The 20043-nt window shown below is 35.5% G+C and overlaps 1 protein-coding gene across 1 annotated transcript in view; it reads right to left on the bottom strand.

The window, feature by feature from the left end:
• Positions 1-19493, bottom strand: part of LOC150088949 (centromere protein K-like) — a 38861-nt gene extending 19368 nt beyond the window's left edge. Inside the window, exons 1-6 of the mRNA XM_090370366.1 lie at positions 19437-19493; positions 16391-16492; positions 16160-16165; positions 14188-14326; positions 11515-11644; positions 5455-5565 (exon numbers count right to left, since the gene is read on the bottom strand). Of these exons, the coding sequence (XP_090226492.1) occupies positions 5455-5565; positions 11515-11644; positions 14188-14326; positions 16160-16165; positions 16391-16492; positions 19437-19493 (545 nt within the window). The remainder of the gene's footprint in view (positions 1-5454; positions 5566-11514; positions 11645-14187; positions 14327-16159; positions 16166-16390; positions 16493-19436) is intronic.
• Positions 19494-20043: the final 550 nt, after the last annotated feature.

Raw genomic sequence — 20043 nt, 5'->3', positions numbered from 1 at the left:
GTAAATTTTTTACTTTCCAAAAACACCTGCAAAATTGTAATTTTAAAAGGGACAGAAAACTACGGAAGATTCTAGACTTCCCTTTAAAGATTATTAAGCATTATAACACAAAACCGTTTATTACATTATTAGTGTTCCCATGGCCAAGACTAATATACTTCTGTGATCAGATTTCTATGGAAAGAAGTATATTAGCCATTACGTCTTTCAGAGAAGAAGTAAAGATTAATACTGAAGTAATTACAAAAACCTCTCCCTTGGCTCTATTTGCTGTTGCTAAGGTGTCAAGTAAATTCTGACTTGGATAATAAAATATATTTTAAAAAATTACTAAAAATTCAATTTGATAATTTTTTACATATACAACTATATCATCCATCAAAAAAATTACAATTATTGCACAGACAAAATTATAATTATTCTGTGTATCTGCAGTGAATATTTCTCCAAAACTGTAAAGAACCTGTTGCTCAATAGTTCCATTACGGAACTGTTAAAAATTAATGGAAATTTTGAAATTGAGCCAGAAATTGTTTTTGAAACCTTTACTGCTAAATAAAACCAATTGCAAAAGAAATCAAGTCATAAGCTTGTTTAGTCTTTGAGTTATTCAAGTTAAAAGGGCATTCCAAATAGAAGGACATAAGCAAATTATTATATAGATTTTTATTTTTATACAAATTGTTACATAGATTTAGATATATATATATTTTTTTTTAATTTGACCAGAAAAATAAATCTAATTATACTGGGCTGGCATACTGAGCTTCTAGCTCAGTTTCCACGAGCACTCTAGGTATCAGCAAAAGTAATACTGGGGATCCACAAGCTATTTTCCCACAGTGGACTATACAGTTTAATTATCTGTGCATGATTTTAATTTTTATTTATTGATAAAATTTGTAGTTTTTATAGTGAAAAAAAAAAAAAAGGGAAAAACAAGTTAATTATTAGTTAATAAAAGCAGGCTGAAGGGCAGAAGATGGGGAGTTCTTTAAAAAAAGATGGGCACTGTTGAGGAAAAAACAATAATAAAAGGTGTTTTTGGTGGTAAAAAATAAGATGGAAACAACTGTTCTAGATGTTTGATGAGAAACTCCACCTATACAGTCATTTTTTTAATATATTCAAAAATAATTAAGAAGTACTTCATAATTATTTCATTATCAGTATTACATTTTAGTTTTAATAATAATAAGCAGTAAAACAAGTAAATAATGAATGTCATGCAGCAACAGAAAAATTATACATTTAATTAAATACAATAAACTATATTTTAAAATAATTTTACTTTAAATCTTCTTCTCTGCTCCCCTCTCAATTACACAATATTAGCTAGAGAAAGGCCAAAATAATTAATTAGATATCTTTTAATAAAAGAGTATTAAAAGATAAGTCTTTAGAAAAATAACGTAAATATACACTGTATCTGTCAAAACATGCAAAATATAAGACATGTTCACTTACTGCCAAGACATGAAACATTTTAAAGAAGTAGCAGTGTTAGTCTTCATCTCTTTTTTTTTTTTTAATGAAATCTGCATTAAAATTCTATTTATAGCAAAGATATAATTTTCTGTAATACAAGTGTGTTGCCAATCTTTTTTTCTTTTTATTTTTTTGGTAGTTGGCGCATCGGCTTCTGTGGCCATAATGCACCTCCCAAGGTTTTTGCAGTATTTTGATCCAAGCCCGAGGCAGGATTCGAACCCGTGACCTTTGGGTTGCCAGGCAGGCACTTTAGCCACCTGGCTAGCCCGGTCGGCGTGTTGCCAATCTGTTCTATATTACAGTACAGGTATAATCATGTTGACTTGGCTTTCTAATTGTACCATTAGTTTAGTAAATTGCTGTGATCAGATTTCTATGGTCAGAAGAGGTAAAACACTTCTAATTTCACAGAAGAATGCTATCATAATATGAAGAACAGTGTATTAGTCAAAGAAAGGTATACAAATGGGCAGAAATATTTATAATTGTGATTGATGAAGAACGTTCAAGCTGTCTGACAACTTCAACAACAGCAACCAATTCTGATCATGTTAATTCAGGTATTGCTCAGGTATTGCTCAAAACATCAAAGGCGGATATTGTTGGGATATCAGAGACGTGGTGTCACACAGATATAAGGAATGCAGAACTGGAATTTGGGGAGTACAACATCTACAGAAAGGATAGACAGGATAGGAAGGGGGGAGGGGTTATGCTATTAGTTAAGAAACACATAAAAACCAAGGAAGTGAAGCCAGTCGACATCGCTGGACAATGTAGTGTTGAGTCAGTTTGGTGTGACATAAGCATTGGGAGATCAAAATTGAGAGTAGGAGTGTGCTATAGGCCTAATGACTCTGATGAGTATAATAAGAAACTGTACAGGGAAATAGTGGGCCAGTAAATCAGAGAGTCTTATAATGGGAGATTTTAATTTCCCAGATATTGACTGGAATTTGGGGGCTGGTCACTCACACACTAGCAGGGCTTTTGTGGATTTATTGGATGATTGTTTTCTACATCAGCATGTTCGGGAGGCAACTAGAGGGAGTAATACTCTTGATTTGATTATCAGCAGTGATTCTTCATGCATTAAGAATCTGCAGATAAATGAACCACTAGGTGGCAGTGATCACAGTGTGCTGAAGTAGGATTTACTCAAAGAGGTAACTACCATTAGGGGTAAAGGGAAGGGTTATTGCTTCCGTAAAGGCGACTACGATGGACTGAGACAGTATTTAAATTCTATACAGTGGGACCAACTGATGATGTTACCAACAGCAAATTCAAAATGGGAAGCATTCAAAGAACTTATCTTGGAAGCTACTAGGCTTTACATACCAACTAAGAAATATTGTTCAAGGTTTAGGCCAAAATGGATGTCAGATGAACTAATTGAGGCATATGGCAAAGAAGAAAAATGCATGGGATACTTACATATTAACACATGAGACAGAAGCCTATGATAGATACAAGTTGACAGGCAACCAAGTTACAAAGGAGGTTAGGCAGGCGAAGGCAGATTACGAGAAATCCTTGGCAAGGGATGCAAAGAAAAACAGCAAAGAGTTCTTTACTTATGTAAACTCTAGAAGGAAGGGGATGAATCAGATTGGTCCACTTGATATTGATGGATCAACTGTTGATGATCCTGCTCAGGTAGCTAACAAACTAAATGAATATTTTGCATCGACATTCACACATGAGGAGTTATTCAGCGAGGGGAATGCCAGAGGTGTATTCAACTCTAGAAGTAAGCTACAGAATCTTGAAATAACTGGGAGTAAAGTGGAGGAGAAACTGTTGAAGATAAACACAAGAAAGGCACCCGGGGTGGATGGGATCTATACAGTTATATTAAAGGAGGCAGCAAAGGAAGTAAGCACACCCTTAGCCATAATTATGAGAGCTTCCTTGGACTCAGGGGAGGTACCCATAGACTGGAAATGTGCAAATGTGACCCCAATTCACAAAGGAGGATCAAAGGCTGACACAAGTAATTATAGACCTGTGAGCTTAACTTCTGTTCCAGGAAAATTAATGGAGGCACTGGTTAAAGAAGCACTGCAGGATCATTTAGACAAGACTTCAGTTATAGCTCAGACACAGCATGGTTTTGTTAAGGGGAAGTCTTGCCTGACCAACTTGATTGGATACTATGATGCAGTCACAAAAGAACTGGATGCAGGGAATAACTTTGATATTATATACTTGGATCTTAGAAAGGCTTTTGATACTGTTGCACATGGAAGACTGCTACACAAATTGGAGCAGTGTGACATTGGTGGCAAATTGTTGCTATGGATAAAGGGGTGGTTGAGGGGGAGAAGACAGAGAGTGGTAATCAATGGACACTGCTCATCGTGGACTAATGTTATTAGTGGAGTCCCTCAGGGCTCAGTGTTGGGTCCATTATTGTTTTCTGTATTTATAAATGATATTGATGATGGTATACCAAGCTTAATGTCCAAGTTTGCAGACGATACAAAGGTTGGCAGGGTTGTCAAGGACACTACTGACACTATGCTGCTGCAACAGGATCTGGAAAGGTTGAGCAGATGGGCTGAGAGGTGGCAAATGAAGTTTAACATTGACAAATGTAAAGTACTACACATGGGAAACAGCAACCCCAGAGCAACGTATCAACTCTGTGGTACTACACTGACAGTGGTAGAGAATGAAAGGGACTTGGGGGTGGTTGTGCAGGCAGATATGAAGTTCTCTGAGCAGTGCAGACGGGCTGCAAGAGTAGCTCATGGAGTATTGTCAATGATATACAGGAATTTTTCCAGCAGGGATAAGGAGGTGATTATTCCCTTGTATATGGCAATGGTCAGGCCACACCTAGAGTACTGTATACAGGTCTGGAGGCCTCATTTCAAGAAGGATGTAGAGCTGCTGGAACGAGTACAGAGAAGGACAACAAGATTAGTGAATGGAACAAAGGGGTGCTCTTACGAAGAAAGGCTTAAGTTTTGCAAATTACAGTGTCTGGAGACTAGGCACCAGCGAGGTGATCTGATAGAGGTGTATAAAGCCTTGAATTGTTTGAGCATGCTCAATGCTGATGGGATTCCTCCTCTAGCTCAGAATAATCACCTGAGAGGGCATAAATTCAAATTGAGGAAAGACAGATGTAGGATAGACGTGCGGAAATTTGCCTTTAGCCAGCGGGTGGTTGGTTGGTGGAACAGACTTCCATCCCTTGTAGTGGAGGTTGATAGCCTAAATAAGTTTAAGGCTCAGCTGGACAGGTATTTTGAACAAACAGAGGGGTGAAGTGGAAGTGGGTTTTTTTTTTTTTTTTGGCTGATGCTGCATAAGCTTGCTTTCTTGCATCAAATGCCTCTACTAATGCTAATCTCTCATTCAAGAAAACAGACAAATAGTTTCTACCACTATCAGAAGGTTAGACATTAGCTATGGGTCTGCATATTCAATTATACACAACATTCTTGAATATCATAAGGTCTGTGCAAGAAAGGTCCCCAAACATCTTACAGATGAGGATAAATGGAAATCAAAGTGGTATATGAAAGTAGGTTTATGAAAAACCAAAAATGTTTTGTTAAGATAGCATTAGGAATGCTTGTACATTATTATGAGAAGTTTTTGAAGAAGAAAGAGGACTACACAGAAAAGTAATACTAAAAATTTTGCATATTTTCCTTTTCTTGATTTAATAAAAAATAAATTACCTTTACATTTTTATTTACCCTCATACAATACATGATGCTTCATATAGCCCTAGCTGCTTTGACACAAAAAACCCCTCTCCCCCAGTAGTCATAACAAGCTTAGTTCTTTACATTTTTCATGGGAAGTCATGCTCTGTGCTAGGGTATTCTTCAAGACTTTCTTGAGGGTTTACAGAGATTGTCTTATGTACAGTTTACTCAGTGAAAATAAATGAACAAATAATTTCCAGATAGCATAAATAAGTATAATAATATACACAATTACCTGTCAGCCATGTTTTCTTTCAGTACTTCTGATTCTAAAGTGGCTAGCTTTTGTAATTCATCCCTTTCTGTCTTCACTATAATCTCATTATCTGCAATATTGCAGTCTATCCTATTAAGTACAGTATGTTACATCCTAATAAGTATGTTCTAAATGCATTTCTTGTAACTCAAAATTACAAGTCCAAAAATAACCTCCATTTTTTCCCCTCAGCTGCCAGCTTTTCCAGAACACACTCCTCCCATCAATCACACCTTGAAGTACTGGTTGTGTTCTATGTAAATAGGAATGCTACATCTGTAGACGAGAAGACAAACGAAACAATGGAAACACATTTTTTTTTTTTTTTTTTTTGGGTGGCTGAATGCTGAAAAAGTTCTGTAACACTATTTTTTTTGGATAAGGAAGGGTTGGTCCTGCAACATAATATTCTAATGTGTCAAAATAACCAGACAGTATTACTGGGACCTTCTGCAGACCCAACCTGGAGTTGCACAGTTGTAGTCTCCATCTGGCACCTGCAGTTGCCTTTTGCATAAAGACAATGCAACACCTCACAAGGCCAATATTATCATGAAATTTTATGTGACATGTGATTAAAACCCTTCTACACTCCTCATATTCTCTATATCTGGCTCCATCAGGCATTGGACTCTTGGCTGTTTAACAAAGTAAAAGATGCCCTAAGTGGAACATTGTACTGATCGAAAAACACAGTGGGAACAGTAATATATCAGTGGGCACAACACGCCACCCAAAGAAGACTGCACAGTATTATGAGAACTAGGTAGAGGTGGCAACTGTGTATGTAGCCAAAGAGGAAGACTATGGGGAAAAGCAGAATGTATTAGCAAACCTCTATCCCATGAGAAACAAACAGAGGTTATTTCTGAACTATGCTTCAGATGTACTGATTCCAACATTAACAACATTAAATACATGGAAAAAAATAAATAAATCTGCAGTTATAGATGTTTTTCTCCTTTCTCACTATATTAATCAGATGTAGTCTCCATTATTTTTGACTATAATAAACTGACTATGAAGTGATAAATGCATGCAAAACTAAACCGAAAAAGTGTCAAATACTGAAAATATTAAATTAATAAGAAATTATATTATAATTATACAAATTGATCAAGAAAAGACAATTTTGAATACCTACATTTTTTAATATAATGCACTAGCATTGGCAAGTTTAATGTTATTAAGAATGTAAGGCATGGAAGTTTATTATTCAAGCATAAACGTATCTGATAAATGATCCCAGTGCATCCAAGCCCATTCACAGATATTGATTGATGAAGAAGATAATATACACAATGAACATTCCAGGAAATTCCACTGCTATACATAAACAAAGAATAATTATATCGCATAGGAATGGTTACAGCAACTGGGTTTGGGCTCTCCTGTCATTTTTCCATGATATAACTGTGTGCTTTCTTTTTAACCATTCCATTACATAAATTTAATATAACTTTAATCATTATTTCTTCAAATATTCTCCTCATAACAGTTGTGCTTTTACTTTTCACTGCTTTAATGGTATGCAAATTATTCCTGAAAGCACTGTCCTTCAGGAATTGCCATAGGAAATAATCACAGGGATTCAGGTCCAGTTAGTATGGTGGCCAAGGCCATCCAATCCCACATCAGCTAGAATATCAACTAGAGATGACCCTATAATTAAAATGTATCTGATATGGCAAATGCAGTTCTTCTTGAACTGCATTTGCCATATCAGTCTCACCACATCTTGTTGAAAAAACATTTCTTTTTCAAATGGTCTTTAAGGGTTTCAGGTAGCATTCTGTCTTAACTGACTACATCATCTAGGAAGACTTGAACAATTCCAGCTGATGAAAGCTCACCACACAATAATTTGGAATATAAAGGAATCTCCATGACTGCATGTGGGGAAGAGATAGGGTATTGCCTTGAACTGGTAGTCCACTACCAGTTCAAGGCAATACACATTATCCAGCAATTCTACCACTGATGGAAGCACTTCTGGAAACCCTGTTTTATTATCTCTTGAAGTACTTCATTTGAATTTTGTTGAATCTCCAAAGCTTCATTAAATCTCTCCCCCAAACTTAAATTTTAGTCATCAAAACAAAATTCACCCTGTCAATATCAAAAAGCATAACTAATATGCTCTTAACAATCTGTCTAATCTTCTCGGGAATGGAGATGAAAGGCTTTTCTACTAAGAAAAGATCACATACAAAAAAATGTTTCATCAATTCCTGTGATGGTTTTTTAAAGGCAGGATGAATCGCCCTCAGTGTTGTTGAAAATCACAACATTGCTCTTTTAAATCCAACATTCTAATAAAACACAGAAATTGCATTGGGGACTGAAGGAGGATTCAGTGCCCAATTCAGTGTCAGCCCCAAGCTAGATGATTGGGGCTGACACCAAACTGCTCACAAACATATTCACTATCACCATTTAGTGACACAATCCATACCATCATCTGTGTTACTTGTAGCAAGGGTAAGTCCAGAAAATTTTGGGTAACACCTCCTAAATTGGGTCCTGGGATTGAGGCTAGACTATGTGTTTCTGAAACTCTTCATAGCAGGTTAGTTTTTTTCTTTTTAAATTTTAATATACTAAACTGTAGTTAATACATAGTTTGAATTTCTATAGCCAAATAGTTTAGTTTATTTTTACATTTAGATAAGTATTTGGAACGGTACAGCTTAATATTCAAGTAATTTTTGCTATCGATATTTTGGCAGGAACTTCATAACTTTCATTGGGTAACTTAAATTTAATTTTGCTAGTGGTTAAAAGTTTTGTCAGCAGTATAATTTCTGTAATACTTTGCTAATTTAAATTTTGTGGTATATTGTAAGTTTAATATTTGTAAAGTATTTGGAAAGTTACAGCTTAATATTCAGGTAGCCTTTGGCAGGAACGTCGTAAATTTAACTTCTTTAACTTCTTCTCAAGGTTTTGTTACCAGCTTAATTTCTGCAATATTTTGTTAACATAAATTCTGTAATTTATTGTAAATTTAAATTTTGTAAGTTTTGTAAAGTTAAAATTTTACTTAAATAATGGTTGCTATAAGATCCACTTACAATACAAAATCCAAGGACATCAGGACTCAGACAGAAATGCTTATGGGTATTTCTGGTGTGAGTTGTGACTTTGTCATTTGTATTGCTTGTGGCATGTATTCTAAGGCTGGGCTAGTAGACAGGCTTAGCTGAATTGATGATTCTTTTCTTTGCAACCAATGTAAGGAGCATATCAATCTCAAATTAAAACTTGTTGCGTTATGAGAAGATTGAGTCACCAACGAAACGAGTACTTCTCCCAGAAACAATCATAACTGGGAACTTGTCAGGGACTCTAGTATCTCATGACCTGCCAAGTGATGCATCCTGATTCGGATCCCAGAAAAGAACAGTCAAGTGCAGACTGCTCTGGTCGAAGGTGAGCTAGTTTACTGAGCTAGTTTAGCTAGTTTATTGTCAGGGAAACAGGTAACATTTTTTGTAATAAAGATAGGTGTTCTAGAACCAGAGTGTGTTTGCCAAGAGCAATAACTGATGTCAGATTGTCAGATTTTAAGGGAGGTAAAGACAACATTATTATTCATGTGGAAACTAATGATATTAAACATACAAGAAATGTGGTGAGTTAGGTCAGAATGTGTATGTAATTCTGCCCAGACACGACAGGAGGGATTATATACTGAAAGCCCTGTGAATTAACTCAAGGCTTGAGGGAATTTGCAAGGCTCTGGGGGGTGGGGAGACTTTTTATTAGCATGGCCCACAGTAGTAGACAGAAGGAATCTATTTTGTAGTGATGTATTCATTTGAACAAAGGTGGTGCAAGTATTTTTGCCAGTATCACTGAGGATATCTTAATGGATCAGGAAAACTGCTAGTTAGGGGGGGACAAGTGTAACTTAGGCTAGCATTTATCTGATGATATCAGTCAAAGTATTGCTTGCACTCACCTCATGAATTCTTGTTTGTTGCCACAACAGCCGATGCTGATAAGAAATTCTGAGGGTAGCAGCTTTTCAAATGAGGGGGTAATATAAAGCAAGGAATACACACCTAAATAACTTCAAGGGGTGTTTCAGGATAGTAAACAATAGAAGAAGACTTAGTCTTAACTGTGTCTATAGTAATGTCAAGAGTGTTGTCAATAACATGGCTGAACTACTGGTTAGGACAACTAATGCTGATATACTAGAGCTAGTAGAAACATGGTGCCACGTGGAAATTGGGGATGACAAGTTCTACTACAGTACATATAATGAATTTAGGAAAGATAGAAAGAGTGGAAGGGTCTTGCTTCTTATCAAAAGCAGCCTGAGCAGGAAAAGAGCTTTTGCTGAATCAAGTTACATCTGCCAGCATAGAATTTGTGGTATGAGTTAGTTGGAAGCAAAGGTATAATGAGAGTGGGAGTAATCTTAGAAGCAATGATTAAGAATGCAATCCACAGACATTTAGACAGATATGGCATTCTGAAGAATGCACAATATGGTTTTGTCAAAGGAAAATTATGTTTAACTAACTCAGTAGGCTATTTTGGCACAGTTACTCATGAGCTGGATGTAGGAAACAATTTTGACATAGTTTATTTGGATTTTAGGAAAGCATTTGACTCTGTCCCACATGAGAGGTTACTGTGTAAGCTTGAACAGGTTGGAATTACGGATAAGATTCTAAGATGGATTGCTGGGTGGCTGCAGGGCAGAAGGTAGAGGGTTCTGATTAATGAATATTCTTCAGATCAGGAGTGGGTTTCCTCAAGGAGCAGTTCTTGGGCCATTGTTATTTCTCATTTTCATAAATGACATCAATAAAGGGATAGAAGGCGTGATATCAACATTTGCAGACAACATAAAGGTAGAGACTAGTAGAGTCATTAATGATCAGTGCCAAGCAGCACTCCTTCATGATGACTTGAACAGACTTCAGGAATGGTCAGAAAAGTGCCGGTAAGTTTTAATGCAGCAAAATTCAAGGTCTTATATTTAGCAATACACGCAGATATGAAGTTTTCTGAACAGTGTAAACCGGCAGACAGGAAAGCCTATAGTGTCCTATTGATGATTTATCAAACATTATCCTGTATGGAATGGAATAGCTTTAAAGCAAAAAAATCATAATTATGGATGCACCCAACCATAATTGGAGTGGGGGGGTCATAGTTTCACTGTATTAGGCAGCTGTAAGATCACATTTGGAATACTGTGTTCAAGTGTGCAGACATCATTTGAGAAAAGATATTGAGCTTCTTGAAAGGGTCCAAAGCCGGGTAACTCACATGGTAAGATCGGCAAAAGGATGACTATCCAACGAAAAACTCCAAATATGTGGACTACAGAGCTTGGCAACCAGGCACCTCAGAGGTGACCCAATTGAGATTTATAAGGCACTGAGAGGATTATTAAAATTAATACATAAATGAAGGTGCAATTTTCACTGTTATAAGGAATTCCAGAACTAGAGGCCATAAATTCAAATTATAGGAGTTGAGGTTTAGATTCGATTGTAGGAAGTTTTCTTTTAGCAGTGAGTTGTTGATTGCTGGAACAAGTTATCCTCACAGTTTGAATAAATTTAAAGGTCAACTGGATAGTTACCTGTATGAGGAGAGAAGCATATAATCTGTATTTTCTTATCTGGTTGGTGTTTTTTTTTTTTTTTTTTGTCAGTGCAGCAAAAGCTTGTGGCTTCCTTGCACTATATGCAGAATACTATTACTATTAAAATCATACTTATTGATCAGCTACCTGGATTAATTATTTCATTGTCTGTTTCATAGAAAGAAATATTAAAAGTGTGTGTCATGTTTTTAAGCTTTATCAGCTCTAAATTAACATTAAAGTCAATTTCAAAACATCCTATTTCTTTAGGTGTCATGAGAATTGATACAGGTAATGAAATAAAATATTCACAAACCTGAGCTCAAAAAATTTCAAGACAGAAACTATTTCAACAATAGTGTGCTAACTTGAGATTAACATATCTTTAAAATAAGATCCATCCAAACAATAAGTAATTCAGTGCTTACCGTTCATTTAGTTCTTTTATTTTACGGCATTCAGTCTGAACAAAGGACAGAGTTGACTTTAAACCATCCACTTGTTCTTTTAACTGTTTTTTTAGCAATGCTACAAGAAGTGGTGGATGTTGAGGTAAAACTATATTAAAAAAATTAATGATATAAGGTTTTTATTAGCAGAAATATTTTTCAATCTTAAAATTTATAAAATATACTAGCTACTGTGATATTATAAAGACTAATACTATATATACATATATAAATTTGATATTTAACCCATTTGCAGTCACATGAAATTATATACAAAATATTGCAATCTTGTGACAATTTTACCGTATTCAAGAGACCTGGGTGGTCCAATGCCTACAGGTGGTACATAAACCTATTTTCCAGAAAAACTCAGGAAAAATATTACTTTGGAAAACATCACAAGTTATTTCACGGGGAATAAAATGGCTTTGTGAGCTAAAGTAAGAATAAAATAGGGGAAAAAAATTTTAAGCAATTCCCAGGTGACAAACAGTGGACAATTCTCTCAACTTTTCCTGACATATCAATTCCAGAAGTTTGGTGGGGTACTCAGGAGGTTACTGTAATACTTGGAAAGGCCCTCACATCAGCTATAGTAACTCTTTTTTGAAGTTTATGAATGGATTAAATACTCATGTATTTATTTTAAAATCCAGCAACTGTTGGTAAGAATTTTTGATTAAATAACATGAAAAACTGCCAAAAAAAAAGTGATTTGCAGAACTGAATTTAAAAGATGTAGTGATATATGTTTATGTTTATTGGATTCTGGACATGGGTTAAGTGCAGTTAACCTACTGAAAATGTCCTGGCTTTCTTCATTAAGGTGCACTAAAACTAAAACCTGGTGTAGAAAATTCTGAAATTCCTGATTTTTGACCTTCCCCATTAAAATTAATGGGGGGGGAAGGTCTAATAGTTTTTTCGTCACAGCTGTCAACTAACCAGATTTTGCCATATCATTTATGATACTAATAAAAGAGCAATAAGACACGTCACAGGTGCATAGTTAATATTAACAATATTAAAGTTATACCGATAGTGATAATTTCCACTTGCTCTTTGTAATTGTATATATGATATATAGAGCATATGAAATTCCTTCACACCTGGATATCCACTGCTTTCCAGCTATTACTTTTGTGGCCAATCATATCTGATTCAAACTTTCTAACACAAGTATAGACTGAGCCTCCGTTTCTACTTATAGATCAGCAATAGCTACATACTAGCTCTTAAAAAGAACTAAAAAAAAAAAAAAAAAAAAAACACCACACAAATGGCATCACATCCATTCATTGAATTATTCTGTGGATTAGAAGCAATATTCTTTGGCTTAGACAAAAATAGAGAAACTAACAACACTTTAAGATTATTATTATTAGCCATATGATGCAAGGAAGCTGAGGCTTATGCTGCACCAGCCAACAAAATTTCCCTGAGTTATCCTGTGAGAGAGAGAGAGAGAGAGAGAGAGAGAGAGAGAGAGAGAGAGAGAGAGAGAGAGAGAGAGAGAGAGAGAGAAGTATAAAGAAAGAGAAGAATGATGGTATTCAGCTCAGGACTCTGGTCAAGCCCGTGCTTGCCAGATGTGAGTCCCTGGGGTTGTTGTTGTTATTTGGTTTTTAGGAGCATTAGCAACTAAGGCCATATTGCTCCAGGATATGCGGTGGTCATTCCCTGACCTTTCCGCATCCTCCGTATTTGGTGGTGATGGGCTCGAACCCCGGTCTAATCAAGAAGCGTGTGCTACGCACTGCTGCTCCTTCCCACCTGGCTATGGAGGCGCCTGAGTCCCTGGGGTTCATAATAGAATAGAAGCTACCATAAAGTTTAATAACACTGAAGTGCATGGCTTTTAAATTCACATTTGCTTGCCAACAGGTGTAAAAAGAGTTTTAATTTTCAAAACTTAATTAAAAATATATGTTTTTAATATAGAACACCGATATTTCACAGCTATGTTCAGAAAAGATTGTAAATATAGATGTTTAAAATAAAAAAAAACAGGAACAATTTTGAATTATTTTTTTTTTTACACAGAGAGAGAGAGAGAGAGAGAGAGAGAGAGAGAGAGAGAGAGAGAGAGAGAGAGAAGTAGAAAGGAATCACCAAGAAAGAGAAGGATGATGATATCCAGTTCAGGACCCTGGGTTTGCCAAGTCCATACTCACCAGATGTGAGCCCATGAAATAACTAGTATTTTTTTTTTTTTTTGATCTACTCATAAATTATCATCATTTTTGCATTGTTAAACTTTTATATTAAATGTAATATAAACCAGTCTACAACCATAAATATTAATTTAAGTAGCTACCAAGAACAGCCCAGAGTTCATGTTCCTACTACACTTCGTACTGTCACGAGTTCCTGTTGTTGTTGTTTTGGTTTTTAGGAGCATTAGCAATTAAGGCCATATTGCTCCAGGGATATGCTGTGGTCATTCTCTGACCTTTCCGCATCCTCCGTATTTGGTGTTCACGGGCTCGAACCCCGGTCTAATCAAGAAGCGTGTGCTATGCACTGCTGCTCCTGCCCACCTGGCTAAGGATACGGAGGCACCCATGAGTTCAAGTACCTATTATTATTTAGATAATTTTGTTATCTATGTACATTATATATACATACATTATACATATATATAACACTTACTAGTCTTTTCAGAACTGTTAATTACATCTAATTCAGCTTGTAACGACAAGACTTTCCTTCTCAGAGCAGCAATGGATTTTTCTTCATCTGTTGCATTTTGTGATTCTTCATCAGGAGTTTCAGTTACTTCTCTGGACTCCTTAAAACAAAAAAAAAAAAAAAAAAAAAACAGAACTCATGATGTAGTTCCTACCATATCATAATTAACAATCTTTATTCCAACACCAATGTGTTTTTTTAAAATATATACTGGTTTGGTATTGAAATAAGAAGGCATATCAAAAGAAGGCCTACCCTAATATTACATTAGCATTAGCAGAGGCATACGATGCAAGAAAGCAAGCTTATGCAGCATCAGCCAAAAAAACCCTCCCATTTCACCCCTCCATTCTTTCCAAATGCCTATCCAGCTCAACCTTAAATTTATTTAGGCTATCAACTTCCACAACAAAAGATGGAAGTCTGTTCCACCAATCAACTACCCACTGGCTAAAGGCAAATTTCCGCACATCAATTCTACAACTGCCTTTCCTCAATTTGAAACTGTGCCCTCTCAGATTCTTAATCTAAGCAAGATGAAGAATCTCATCAGCATTCAGCTTGCTCAACCCATTCAAGGTCTTATACACCTCAATCAGATCACCTCACAGGTCCCTACTCTCCAGGCACTGCAATTTACGAGCTATGCATGGTAATTGCTATAACTTTGACTCAGTACATGTAATTATCCCCTTCTATGAACTACCAATAAGTTTTTTATTTAAAATAGAATTCGTTAGCATTTTTACTAATAGTGTCACACTGGTGATTAACTGAGACCTTGCAAGCCAAACTCTTTGTAACTTGGAGTTACAAAGAGTGGTCATTACTTTTGGAAGTACACCTAAAAAATAATTCCAACATTCCTTGGAATTTTTTTTTTTTTTTTTTTAATGAATGAAAGCAACAATGCATATCTGTATATGCACTTAGTTTTCCAGATAATCTCCCATATACTCTTCTCCTCTTTGCCAACATGGAAGCAATACCACATTTAGGTAGTTTGGGACAATGCAAACCTATTTTTATTGGTCCTGAAAATGATGTAATGGGCCACTGAACCAACATTAATTGTAATGTTCCAGGGTTCCTGGAGCAGTTGTGCCACTGTACCTTGGTAAATCTGGTCTTGCTATTATGATTCTAAATATATTCCATCTAATTCATGTGGCCAACAACAACAACAACAACAAAAAAAAAAAAAAAAACCACTATCTTCCACCATCATCAATTCACAACTTTTCCTCTCATAAAGTGTCCTGAGAGATCCAAACAAATAAATCACAATGAGCAAATCTGAACTTTATGCAGGATAGGAAAGAATGGTACAGCACATCTCTGCAATGGCTTTTGACATTGGACAATGTACATGTTTGTGAGAGAAGTGAGGGCCCAATGTAGTCAATGCAGCAACATGTCTTGTTTGTCCATATTCAGCCATACTTTGCATATATAGGTATTGTACCTCTTTATGATGTTCTCACAGTGTCCTGTGTTGATTGCCGACTCTTTGGGCAAGGATCCAAGAAGGTCACTCCATGAATGTCCAAGGAGAGACAATAAAAAAAAAGCATGTTAATGCCTATATTTTGAACTTTTTCAGTCGTGCAAAGCCATGTTACTGATTTATAATGATAAATCCACAATTCACCACCAGTTATTATTCAAGAAAATAAGTTGTCTCCTAATTGTTCATACTACTGTTCTGAACTGAGCAGATTTAGTTACTCGTTGTTCACTTGGAGTCAGCTACCATGGGCTTTGTGCGAATTGTACAGTGGCGATACCGTTACATTTCTATTTGATAATAAATATATCGGTGGTTGACTTTGGGTGGATCTGAGAAGTTTTGAGCAGATTCATTTTCAGTTATCATGTTTTGATTATACAATCCAATTGGTCATAAACTGTCTAAATAATTTTCCTTCCTTACTTGTACCTATTATTAAAAAGTGTTAAAAATGTATGCACATATATAAAGGTCAGATTTAATTAATCATTTAATTTGAATCAAATCAAATTTAATTTAATTAATAAAATAATCAATTGTCATTAATTATTCAATTAATTTTTCAAGTAAACACTGTACAATAAAGTAAAACAAAATTATGAGAATACTTGAAAAAAATAGAGAAAAAAGCATAAGACTGAATAAAAAACTTACAATCAGAATTTCATTTTCAATTTTATTTATTTCATCTTCAAGATATGATACATTCTGTGATGAAGCAGTTTGTTGAGACTCAACAGAATCTGAATCATTCACCTGGTAAAAATTCATAAATTTAGCTTATCAAACATTACACAAATAAACTTATTTTTAGTATAGTAACATGCCTGTGGGATTCCTAAGAAAGAATTACTTGGAAAACTAGTTGATATGGGTTGGGTTTACACATTGCTAACAGGCTCATGGAGAGTTAAAAATTGTCATTATAGATTAATGGCAAACAAGAAAAAATATTCTGAAATACGATCATACGGTCTATGGCAATGCCAAAAAGCAACATATTGAGGCAGTAAGTAGGATTTCATTCATGAAATAAAACATCCTATTATGATATTTTGAACACATTTATCATCAAATAAGCATCTTTACCATCTCTTTTCCTTCGTGGTATAGTTTGTTTTTTTTGTTAGTTGTTGGCACATCGGCTTCTGTGGCCATAATGCACCTCCCAAGCGTTTTGCATTTTTACTCTGATCCAAGTCCGAGGCAGGATTCGAACCCGCGGCCTTTGGGTTGCCAGGCAGCTCAAAGGCATAAACTATACCACAATGTTGCCGAATTCGGCAACATGGTGGTATAGTTTCTTTGACTATGAGTCAGCTAACAAGATATGTTTGTAGCAACAATGTCAGGCCGACCGGGCTAGCCGGGTGGGTAAAGTGCCTGCCTGGCAACCCAAAGGTCGTGGGTTCAATTCCCACCTTGGGCTTGGATCAAAGTACTGCAAAAACCTTGGGAGGTGCATTATGGCCACAGAAGCCTATGCACCAACAACTACCAAAAAAAAAAAAAAAAAAAATGTCAGTCTGCTGCATATATGAGCGGTAGATCAAAAGATTTTGACTGTTAATTTAAATTATGTGCTGCTATGTGTAAAAGCATTAGTGCAAATCCCCATTTAGGGACTAACACTAATACAAACACTAGTACCAACTGCTTCTGCTTCAGAAACAACATGGCATTCACTGTGGTGAGAGCATCCAAGCTAGCACTTTTTCAGTTCCCTACAGAGGAGAGGGTCTCTCCAGCAAAATTCACTGGCAAAATGAATGGAAAAGATGTATGTCAACAACTGTATACCATACCCACAAGTGGCATGAATGGGAATACCATTAAGAAGGAAAAACTCCAGAGGATAACCCATGCCCTGAACAAGCTCACAACATTATTAAAGAAGCAAATACTGTCTTGGTAGATAATATCATCAGAGCAGATCAATGCACAATGGCTGTCAGTCATAGGCCTTCCTACACCATCATCCATGATTTTTGTTTTTGGAAAACTGAAAAATAATCTGGTTCCTCATAGGTGAAGTGAAGGAAGCTGTCAAACAATGTATTAACAGCAATCAAAAGTTTTTATGAGAAGGGTATAAAAAAAAACCTGTACAAACGAATCAACTTATCAATAGTTGAGATTTTTTGTGAAGAATAAAGTATCAGCCATTGTTAAAAAAAAATTCTCAATTTCATTTGGTTGATTTATATCTATCTCTGGCAACACCATCACCTAGAGGTAATAACAACATGCTTCTACATGAAGTATATCAAGTTAATCCTCATTATAACAAAATGGGTTAGGATATCACATAACAAAAATCCACTGTGCTTCACAGCCAGGAACAAACATCAGAAACCTTGGATGCAAGCAGGTATTAGCATGAGAAGGGGCTACTTAATTCTTAATGATTTTTTTAAACTAAAGAAAGACAACAACATTATCATGATAAACAATTTTCATATTTCGAATTATTTTTTTAATTAATTTTTTTAAATACTTTTTAAGAATTAAAATTTTTTTTTTAAATTTGCAAAGGCAAAGTATTGTGAATTAAATTCAAGATAAAAAACATACACAGAAAAGAATTAGAACAATTGTAGTAGACAATTTGTACACCCCACCAGCTGAAGTGAAGTGCCCTCATAATATACAGTGAAAGAAATCATGCACATCAATGAAATACAAAAATCAATGCACAGTTGCAAAAAAACAAGTCTAAATCAGTTCTCATAGGCAATTTTGAAGGAACAGAAACCTCTCCTCCTTAATTACTGTGCATTCATTAAACTGAACCTGATTCAGCTAAATTAACCTAACATAACAATATAATAGGTTACAATAACATTTATGAATAATAATTGATAGTTGAAAAACACAAATACATAGTAAACATCATAGTACACATGTCAACCTGCAAATCATATTAAGAGCAAACATGTTGCAATATAAAACATCCTCCCATCTTTATTGGTTATTATTATTATTATTACTTATCCATATCACCCAGGGGCTCACATCTGGTGAGTATGGGCTTGGCACACCCATGGTCCTGAGCTGGATATCATCATTCTCTTTTTTGGTGATTCCTTTCTACTTCTCTCTCTCTCAGGGTAATGTGGGAATTTTTTTTTTTTTTTGGCTGGTGTAGCATAAGCTTAAGTCTTTCTTGCACCATATGGCTAATAATAATATGGTGCAAGGAAGCCTGAGGCTTATGCTGCACCAGCCAAAATAAAAAATATAAATAAATTCCCGCGTTACCTTGAGAGAGAGAAGTAGAATGATGATATTCAGCTCGGGACCCTGGGTTTGCCAAGCCTATACTCACCAGATGTGAGTCCCTGGGATACTTAGTAACATTTTATAATTTATTTTAGTAATATTAGTAATATTAAAAGCTTTAAGATGATGAAATATAATATAGTATCTGTAACTGTAGCAGTTATTTTTGTGTAGAAATCTAAAAACATAACTCCCTTAGTCTATAATGCTGCTATTAATATTTTTCAGGGATTTCTGCACCTACAGTAAAACAGATATTGTAAAAATAAAACTTCTTGTTCAATGCTTATAACAGCAATAGTTACTTTATTAAATGTTTCATATCACCATCCAAATTTTTATATAAAAACCAACGCGTATTAAAGTAAAAGCAGGCCGTTCTGTGGGAAGGTTAATATTTTCATTTGCAATATCTCACCTTTTCTAAAAATTTATCCTGGTCATCATCAACCTCCATGTCGCTCTCTCCCTCCATCATGCGTCCGAATTCACACTGTAAACTTTCTTTTGGATATCAGTGTGCTGTACTTAAAATTATATCACTTACACGTAACACATTACTTGACTGATGAACAGTACTGAACTAACAACATCCGACAAAATCTGTACCACGCAGTTGTGGTTGACAATTTGTACACCCCGCCAAGCTGAAGCGCCCTCTTAATTATATAAAAGGTGTTTCTTAAAAAGTCAGTTTTTTAATGGTGTACATTTCCATATCGAGAAATTTCTGGCTTCAACTAAAGTCACTTTGCTCTTGCCCTATCTACGGATGTGCAGAAAAATTGCGAAATTGGGTGAGAGGAGGTGCAAGGGTGCATTTGTAACCCCAAGAAATTCATATATTTTTTATTATTATCAGTTCAAATAATAACAAACGGCTTGATGTTAGTTTTATTACAACTCACTTGAAGGAACCGTAAAAAAATTAATTAAAAACATGTATAACAATTTTCGAGTATTATTATAATTAGCCATTTGGTGCAAAGAAGCCCGAGGCTTAGGCTGCACCAGCCAAAAAAAAT

Source organism: Mastigoproctus giganteus, chromosome 3 (genome assembly GCF_048544385.1).
Source record: "Mastigoproctus giganteus isolate SK-2022 chromosome 3, ASM4854438v1, whole genome shotgun sequence".
Classification (NCBI taxonomy): Eukaryota; Metazoa; Arthropoda; class Arachnida; order Uropygi; family Thelyphonidae; genus Mastigoproctus; species Mastigoproctus giganteus.
The sequence above is the reverse complement of the archived record's forward strand: the minus strand, read 5'-3'. Positions and strand labels throughout refer to the sequence as shown.